The sequence below is a fragment of the Falco naumanni genome, chromosome 3 (assembly GCF_017639655.2).
Source record: "Falco naumanni isolate bFalNau1 chromosome 3, bFalNau1.pat, whole genome shotgun sequence".
Taxonomy (NCBI): domain Eukaryota; kingdom Metazoa; phylum Chordata; class Aves; order Falconiformes; family Falconidae; genus Falco; species Falco naumanni.
This window is the reverse complement of record NC_054056.1, coordinates 69,858,556-69,868,495: the sequence shown is the minus strand read 5'-3', so window position 1 is coordinate 69,868,495 and position 9,940 is coordinate 69,858,556. Positions and strand designations below refer to the sequence as shown.

The 9,940-nt window shown below is 40.0% G+C and overlaps 1 protein-coding gene across 3 annotated transcripts in view; it reads right to left on the bottom strand.

The window, feature by feature from the left end:
* Positions 1-688: 688 nt before the first annotated feature.
* The window catches only part of ASXL3 (ASXL transcriptional regulator 3), a 133,092-nt gene continuing 123,840 nt past the window's right edge, over positions 689-9,940 (bottom strand). For all 3 annotated transcript variants that reach the window (XM_040587655.1, XM_040587654.1, XM_040587656.1), the window contains one exon: positions 689-9,797. In XM_040587655.1, the coding sequence (XP_040443589.1) occupies positions 6,102-9,797 (3,696 nt within the window). In that variant the 3' untranslated portion in view covers positions 689-6,101. The remainder of the gene's footprint in view (positions 9,798-9,940) is intronic.

The following is a 9,940-nucleotide window of genomic DNA, read 5'->3' as shown; positions in this document are numbered from 1 at the left end:
AAGCTAAATACTTATTTTTAAGATGGAATAAAAATTGTAAGAATTTTACAGGTTTTAAAAAGAAGGAAAAGGTCAAAAGCAAGTATTTAGCTAGTACATATTTAACAAACTGATTTGCATTACATTGTTTAGATGAAAAAATATATATAAAAAAAAGCTGTTACTGTCAGAAGCAGAGCTGATCTCTGGTTTGTCACAGCGCTACGCAAAAACAAGTACCTAAGCAGAACAAAATAAATAATCCGCATGACAGTACTAGCTGGGGGAATTTGCCAGGTGGGTATTGGATACAAAAGAAAGGTCACTGGATTACAAATTATGTAGGTTGGTACTGCGTTCTTTCTGGATTTGGACAAATTTTGGCCAAAGGGGCTGCCATTCACTGCTAACAAGACCCTCAGATGGTGCCACATCTGAAAAAATAATGACAGGAGGCTGGACAAATGGTGGTGTTTAGGATGTGCCATCCTGGTATTTCTGAGCAGGCCTATGAAAAAGCTGTTTGCTGCCCACCCTCTAACACTTGCACCCTAATCACCAGAACTTAAAAGTTCTTTTTGCAGGGTAATGTGATGAATTTTTTTATTTATTTATTTTTCACATAATGGCTACTGAATTTCCATTTCAGGAAGGCTTTCCAGACTTCAAAAGATAACTGGTTTGAGGAATATAACTTGGACTGGTTGCCTTGCATGTACCATGGGCCTTTAATTTCTTCTGCTGTGGGGATGAGAAATGGAGGTGCATGCCTGGATTGTTGTTGTTAAGCATGTTCTGCACGGGTTTGCAGACCAAGGCAAAGTACTAAAATACACCCGGCATTAACTACGCAAAGCAATATAATCACTTTCATCCACAAACTGCTCTACTTACAACAACTTAATATACAACACCTAGTTTTATTTTACTAGTATAAGATTATTAATACTTGAGTTACATCAGAAGTCACTATGTCTTACACCATTGTAACTGAAAAATCCTTTACAAAGGACTCATTTTTCTCTCACATTTCTATTTCATCAACCTGTACATACAATGGATGTGCACAAGCAGGATCGCCTGCCTAAGGCACTGAACATAAAATAAATAAACAAATGACAAATATTATTTTATCTCTTTATTTTTTTTCCCCAGAATATTTTAATATTGAAGCCCAAGTTGTTATTTTCAAGGGACAGGGAAAGGGAAAAGGAAAGGGAGAAGAGAGAAGTTACGAAGACAAATTATTTTATTTAATTTATGGTTTTGTGAATGGCCATTTCTGTAGGCAACAAAAGGTTGTTTTCTTAAAAAAAAATAATAAAACAAACAGCACCATTAAAGAAAGCATGATCCCTGAATTCTAAACAAAACACTGTCTCAAAACAAAAAAATTGCTAAAATGCTTGTTTCACCCAGTCACATCTGGTGGGGTAACAAAGCAAAGTGTAACAGCATTGAACTGTAGCAATCCTGCTGAAACCAACTACACCCCCTTCTGAAGATTCAGAGAACCACTTTCTGAGCTTGTCCTGTGGGAATAATATTTTCTTTGGTAGAGGACTGAAGGAGGGTATTTACTTCACTGAATGCAGATAGAAAAAATATCTATGCATGTTAGGGATCTCCCCAATAAATCTGTATTTCCCATGCATGTTAGGTATGAGTGGATTTCACATTGCTGTTATACTGCAGGAGTAATACTGCCCTATAAAGGCATAGAATGGCTAATGTCAAACAGATGTAAACATTCAGAATACTGACAAAAATAATACATACACACAAAAAACCCTGTACTGAAAATGTGAATCGAGTTAAGTTTCCATAAAGCAGAAAAAATATTTTACAGCAGTACAAGAGAATTATGGCAACAAAGTAAAGCACTTTTCTTGTAACATTCATGAACAGTACAAATACAACAAAGTTATTCTACGGACTAAATTATTCTTTAACTATCAAATATAGTACAAAGCGAAATATTATGTGCTATAAAAGAAGCAGCTCCTTAAATTAGACTAAAAAAATGCTTTTTTTTTCTTTTCGTTGGTTTTACAGTGACAAAGCATGATGACAGAAGACAACAGGATTTCATAGATTCAGAAACATTCAGCTACACAGGTCCATGATAAATCCACTGAATATTTTGTTGCTTTCCCCCCCCGTGTTCTGCAGAGCCACAGAAGACGAACCGCTGTGCTGCTGCCAGGGGACTGCAGAAGTCATTCAGTGTTCAGAGCAGGGCCGTTCACGTGTGTCAGCTAAAATGATCCCTTTCGGTGGCATTTCTCAGCTCATCTTGAGTGTTTATCCTGGTACTTCACCACACTTGGAGAAACTGCTAAACCAGAGGCTACAATAACGACTCTGAAATTGTGCGTGTGTTTACAAGGGGAAGGGGTGCAGCATAAGGTAATTTTACTTCAGAAATTGCATTATAAAGCACCATATGCACCAGCTTAAAAACTGTGCAAGGAACTGCAGGGCCCTGAAAAACCATCTGCACGTTCTGTAGCTTACCCTGACAACATGCACCACCCTCAAGAAGAAAGTCTATAGTACAGAGAATATACCTTTTGCTTTATGGCTCAACCTTTATTTTTGTCTTTTAAATGCTATTTCATGTACTAGACCTCAGCAGATAAAATGCTAATAGGGAGCATCCAATTCACCATTTCTTAATTATTTTTTTAAAACATTTTTTCAAGGGGAGTTTCTGCTTGGAAATTAGTTCAGAACAGAAACACACAAACACACACACTGCAAATGCCCTAACATAATCTGCATATCTCACAGGTATGCAATTAAAACAATAAAGAGGGAGGAAAGAAAAAAAAGAGTGTTTCTCCCTCTCACCCAAAAGTGCTGCTCCAGGGGTAGGAGTCGGGGAACAATTTTGGAGATTATTAAAAAAAAAAAAAAAAAAAAAAAAAGGTAAATTATACATGCTGGACATTGGGACACATACGTACGTACACGCAAACACAGAGCAGTGTGTTCTTCATTAATTCTTTCACCACTTCTCAGTGCATAAACTATTAACACCCCATGGTGCAAACTGCACGGTCATTAGAAAACACAATGACATTGGGCCTGAAACCTGAATAATTAAACAACAAAAAAAGTAATTCAAAATTAACCTCTAAAAGTGATTGTGTTCTTATTGAAGACCAAGGATCATTCTCCCCCAAGCATTTGTGTGATACCAGAATCCAAGTAAGGTTTTCAGTCATACTAGGATTCAGTCAGGCTCCTGTATCACCGCAGTTGCTTTTGAGTATTTTAATACCCTGAAACTATAACCTGTAACAACATTTCATGACTGTTGCTAACTAATTAGTCAAATTTATTCCTGGTGCAACTCCAATGACTCAAGCATGAAAGGAGTGGAAATGTACTATGGAAGAGTTTGGTCAGTTGTGTAATATAACATAGCACCATCCAGTCTAACACCATTTAAAATAGCATTTTATCATGGCCTCACGCATGCAAGTTGCAATCCTGACACAAAAATGACAGTATGACATGAATGAGTTACCTACCACATTAGTCATGCTCTTATCCTTCGAACAAAGTAAAACTATTTTGTGGCCGGAATTTATTTCTGTATTATGTCAGTCAATACAAGTAGTATTTCAAGATGCAAGTACAAACAAATATTGGCTTATGTGCTGTGGACAGGAAAACCTGAGCTAGAAATACGGATTCCCAGCAGGCTTATATAAACATAGGTTATTAGAAGTCTAAGACTGGTCGCTCTCTTTATTTTAAATAGAAGCATACTACCTCTACCAAGTATAAATACAATGCAATACAATTCTGATACAAAGGCTCCTCAAATATGAATTTGATATGCAGTAATCGACTGCGCTCATGCTTACTCACGAGCATTTTCCAGTCACTGTTTTGCCAGCAGCTGGCATAGCACTAGATGCTAATTTTACGTTGTTACCTCAGGTTTTTGCTCGGAGGGTTTATTTTCCTACCAGAAGTCCTGAAAGTGCTGAGAAGCCATTTCTTAACTCACATGTGATATTAAGGAGCACTTTTGTATAGAAAAAATATATTATTGTATCAGCAACAAATTTGTTAGTGTAATTATAAATGGCCTTTGTACCACACAGTGTCAAAAATAATATCGATATGTTGCTAATTACAATAAAAGAGAACATCAAGGTGCACCATAGAGCTTCCTGTGACAGGAATGTGTTGTAGATATTCCAGCTTACTTTTAAGACAATAAATGGCATTTATCATGTTTGTGAAAATGGTCCCACAAAAAAATAAATGTGGTTCCTCCATTCAGTAGAACCTCACTAATATTTACCCATGTCAGGGAGACTGGTTACAATTTATGAATAAGTATGCAAACAAAGATCATATAAAAAAAGTATAGTGTAAAATGTAGCATACTTTTTATTTCCTAAATGTAGCTCCATCATTCACATTAATATTTCAGAATGCAACAATAAATGCATCACAAAATTCAAGCAGTATTACATCTCACACATTCTTACTACATTGCTCTCTGAAAATCGTGGAAGGAAAATCAGTTTTCTTGAGCAGACCGTAAGGTCTTTGGATTAGTGAGGTTCTACTGTAATGGTAAAAATAACATTTCTCTCTCATGCTGACATTTGGACAGACCTAACCACATACTGGCAGATGGATGACTTGCACTCTACATTTTGTGTTCTTGAAGTGGGAGTAAAAAAACCCAAGGTATTTTCATCTCCCCAGCAACTGCATGTGCTTTATCCCTTTACAATATTTTCCTTTTAGGTGAATAGGGTCCCAAAACTATCTTTTTTCTTCTCTGCTGTTATGGTGGCTAGCGCATCTGGAATGCAGCTATAGTCCTGAATGTAAATACAGTACTGGATAAATACTGAAGGTTACTTTAAAGATGCAGTATCCCTTTTAAAACTGAATTTTTGCTTCCAGATTTCTGAAAGGTAGAGTAAGGGGTCTGAATTCCTTTGAGATAAAAAAGTCAGTGTTGTAAGTAATTCTAAGAGTTACTTTAAATGGCAAAACTCTGAGATGTTGTTTAAATACAGTAACTTACATGACAGGAAAAACAACTGATAATCTAATATTCAAGCAATAAGCAATTAGAATCTTTTCTTCTTCATTTCTCATAAGAACACATCATTTTTAGGCCACAGAAAGGCTAAAACATTCAGAACCTATTACGTAAGTCTGACCCTGCAGATATATATACACATAGATATATATATTTGGGACTGACAATCTAGTGGGCAGATTATAGAGACAAATACAAATAAAGAAAATTTGAGTGGGAAACAGGAAGAGAGAACAGGTTTCTAATCCCCAGTAGAGAAGTTACTTTCTCCAGACTCTACTGAACCCAATGTGATTCCAGTGTTGGTCCCACAACCTATCACATATATAGATCTTTCTCAGGGAATCAGCTAGAAGAGTTGAGTAAAATTTGAGTTCCATAGTCCCTGGCAGGCATGTAAGGAAACTCCTCTAATAAACTAAATACCTCTTTTTTTTTTTTTCTTTCTTTTTTTTTTTTCCTAGGTGAAGTGACAATATTTCAGCCCTAGATAATGAAAGTCAATTGAAGAAAACAATCCTATCAGTAGAAAAACTGCAAACTGATTTAGAAGCTACAATGGCCGATATCCCACACCTCAACACTACCCCACTCAAAACAGTCACTATTCAGTGTGTTACTCATTCTGCATAGTTACTCCACTTTTTGCAGAGTTATTTATCCACCGATCTTTAACCTGCAGTTTGTTTCAACTATCAAAAAGTGGAGAAAAAATGTGCTGCACTTTGTGCAAATAAATAGAAGCTACAAATGACATGCATTAATGCCTTTTTTTTTTTAGCACTGCAAGAGAGCTCACAGGAGCTTCAGTAACAAGGTTATCTTTTGAAACTACTTCTACAGATTTCCTCTTCTTCCCAGAAAATGGCACTCAGGCAGGAATAACTAAAGCATGTGGAAGAAAAAAACCCCAACAATTAAAAAAAAATAATCAATCAACTAATTGCAAACCATTAGTGGCCTACACTGTTCCAATTTCTCCGTTCTTTTGTCCTGAGCTCCCATGCTGATAAGGGATACTGCATCTTTGATTCAGTTCCTACCGTACAACCAGACAAGCTACACACAGTTTGGAAGGCCCTATGCAGTCATCATGACAGAAGGCTCCGCAGCCTTTGCACACGATCATGGCTTTCAGCCTGCAAGAGCATTTCAGTTCCAGTTCATCGGCATTGCTGCTGTCAGCAAATTTCTGAACCGGGATCTGCACGTTCTGGTTAGACAGGCCTGTGGCAGCATTTGAGCCACTTCCTAGAATCCCAATCGATTTCTCAATTGCAGATGCCGCCCTTTTGAAACTTGTGCTACCAAAGTGTATTGTTGGATAATTTCCACAGAGCTGCTGCTGTTGCTGCTGCTGCTGCTGCTGCTGCTGCTGCGGGTGCTGCGCCTGTACTTTCTGAGCAGCGAGCTGGGTAAAAGGCTTCTGTGGCTCAGGGAGTAAATAGGAAGAGAAATCTGCATTTTTTAATGCAAATGCTTTTAACTGTTCTTTCACGTCATTCTGATCATAGGAAGCTTGTTTCATGCCCAGTTCGCAGCTGCTGCTTAAACCTTCCTCAAAAGAAATAGGTTCCGATTTTATATTGCTACAGATGCTTGCTGGCTGAGGCCAACTAAGTCTTTTAGTGGTTTCCATAGTAACTGTAGGTTGTTTTTGATCAGAGGGGACTTCTGCATTTGGGTGAGGCGGGGGAGGGGGCGGCAGGGGCAGAGGAGGAGGGGGGGGATGCACTAACGTTTTAGTCTGCAGAGTCTGAGAGGCACTGGCAATGTCATCACCTTCCTTAATTTGAATATTAGGGGAAAACACACTTCCTAGCCTCAGCTGGTGAGCTGCTGTAGAAGAAATATTCACGTCTCCCAAGCCCTTCTGTTCCAGGTGTCTGCTAAAAGCAAATGCGCTGCAGCCAGGTGGGCCTTTTGAAGTAGTTTGCAACAAAGCTGCTGTAGGAATGGGGCCTCTTGCAGCCATGGACATTTGGTAAAAATGCTGTCTATGTGAGGTACTAGCTTCTGCATGAAAGCTGCCATTTTTATCAACATGAAATAAGCTCTGCTGGAAACTGCATGAAGGCAACGGCCTCTTCTGCTGCTTGATCTCTGGGCTGTGAGCGATCCGGCTCTGAATGGCATGTTTGTTCAGCCACTCCTGCTTAAATAGCTGGCCATGCCCTAGCTGATTCATGCTGGAACTAATTACACAAGGAGCCACTTTAACATCTGTGTCCATTGACACCTTCCCAGGTTCACATTTAATTTGAGCATGTTCCCCTACAGTCCTGGCCATCCTCTTTTTCGGATGGTTTTCACGCCTTCGGATTTGTAGCGGGGCTATGCTGCCTGCTGTAAATCCTTTACCATCTGGATTAGGAGAGCTGGAAGGACGTTCAACAATATTTCTCTCGGACACTGCTGTTTTACATACTGAGGTAGTTTGCAAAGGCAAGGGAAGCCTGTTAATTTCTAGTTTGGCTCCTGATCTGGGCTGCGGCAGCACTTTCTCTAAAGGCAGATTGCCTTGCAGTAACTGTGTCACCAAAGGATTGTTGGCCTCCACTGACGACAAGCGACAGCCAGGGCCTCCGGCACTGGTGACTCTCTTTAGGGTTTCTGTTGTCAGGGACAGGGAGTCTTCCATGGAGTCCGCGATGGATGTCTTGGAGGTCTGTGGTGGCTGCGCACTCGTGGCTATTTCTGCAGTCTGGGCAGGCATTTCAGGTCCTGTAAAATCCTCGGTGTCCATCCTGAAGCACTTGTCAGACTCATTAGCTTCCGATTTAAGAGGAACAGCAATGCTCGTCAGAAGACTCCTGGATTGCAGCTCTGACATTTGTGTGTAACTGGAAGGTTCGGTTTTGACATTTTTTAAGCAGTTTTGCTCTGCATATTCCTTATGCTTACCGGAGTTAAGATGGCTGACCACTGGCTGGTCTGTACTCATTGCCTCTTCATCATGCCAACAGATTCTATTGTTAGCGCTATACTGACTGGCACAGGCAGCATCTGCCTCATTTTTCAGTGCTGAAGGACCTCTTAATTGCTCAGTAAAACCTTGGCTGGGAGTAACCACCTCAATTAATTTGTCTTGAGGAGCAAGAGGCACTTCTCGAAGACTTGAACAACCTGCCTGCAAGTTCTTGCTGTCTTGCTTTGCTGTAATGGTGATAAAGCTGGAACTGTGCTCAAGGCTTTCATTGGAGACCACTTCAGGCCTGCTTATGACAGACACCTGAGGACAGGCTATACTTTGTAAGGCAGCTTCTGTCCTTACAGGTCTGCTCTGCAGGTCAATGCTGTTCTCTGCATTTTCAATAGAAGAAGAAAGCGACAGACTGGAATTCAGATTTGTAGTGTGGTCAACAATGACTTTGCAAGGAATAGACCTATTCATGGCAGTTTGTGTAAAGCTCACTGGCTGAGATTTACCAGAGAGATCCAGTCGGTTTCGTGCTCCAGAGCTTTTTTCTAAGAGATCGGCATTTAATTTAGTAGTATTATCATAAGAGCTTATTGTCACCATGTTACCAGTAAACATTGAAATGGGTGGCCTTGCAACAGCATCTGCTACTGCAAGGGCCTCACTGCAACTTAAAGCTGACCTAACAGTAGTGTGAATGGAGACAGTGCTTTGTTCGTTACACCCAGTTATGGCTATCTTATCAGAAGAAAATCTGTTGGTAGTCCCCACCGGGGGAATCAGTACAGAACTACCAGAGAGATGATTTGGCAAGTTATTTGCAATAGATGAAGCTGGCACAGTGGCATAATGACTGGAGACTGTGTTATTCGCATTGTTACTTGGTATCGGCAACCTTTTGTCATCGATGGCATTTGGTAAGACTGTACTGTCTATGGAGACTGGTACATTACTGTTATCAATACATTTTGGTCCAATGGTTATGCATGGAGTATCAGCCCCTTGGATGGTTTTCAGCATATTTATATTACAAGCTGAAACTGCTGTGTTTGCACTGTCAACAGACATTAAAACAGAGGATTTATCAACAGAACTTGCAAAAGAAAGTTCTTTAATTGCTCCAGACATAGCAGTGCTGCAAACAGACACAGAGACTGAACTTTTATTATAAAGCACTGGCACACCGTTACTTTCAGTAGAGGTAGATGAAATAATTTTCTCACACAATTGTGGCATAGGTATACTTTCATCAGAACTGTGCACAGATATCTCAGTAGCAGTTTCTGGTAATGTAGCTGTGTTAAGTGACTGCTGCAATAAAGTCGTAGTCTCACGGTGATGAGCAGACTTGTTGCTAGGGGACCTGCAGTTAGGATTAACTATAATGACACCAGTAGAACCTTCAATCTTTGTGTCAGCAGAAGTTGGTATCTCCAGCGATGAGGTACTTTCCTTTGAGCTGAACTGCGACTTTGGTTCTTTATTAGTCTGCAGTAAATGAGCTCTGGCTTGATGCTTTGCAAAGAGCTTGGCTTTTGTTTGCTCCTTGATGTGTGCCAGTGTTCTTGTCTTCCCACCTTCGCATGGGGTCCCCATTGCTCCAGAGACAATGCTCGCAGCTGCTGCCACGGCTGCTGCAGCTGCAGCTTCTCTTTGGGCTCTTGCTTGCTGAGCTCTTGCTTTGATATCTGCAAGAGTTCTAGCCCCAGTGTTTCTCCCACTGCTGACCGATGTACTTGGGGAAACTCGAGGTTCTGGTTTAGAAACAGGCTGGCTCTTGATGATAAAAGGTGGTCCAATTTTTGAAAGCTGAATCTGAAGGAAAAAATAAACACCAGTAATTTTAATGAGATCATCAACTTGCTAAAATCACCAGCTATCTCTTAAAGGGTCAGAGAAATGAAATGAAGTGAATTACTGTTCAGTGCAGCTGGACAGAAAAATGCTAATAATTAATG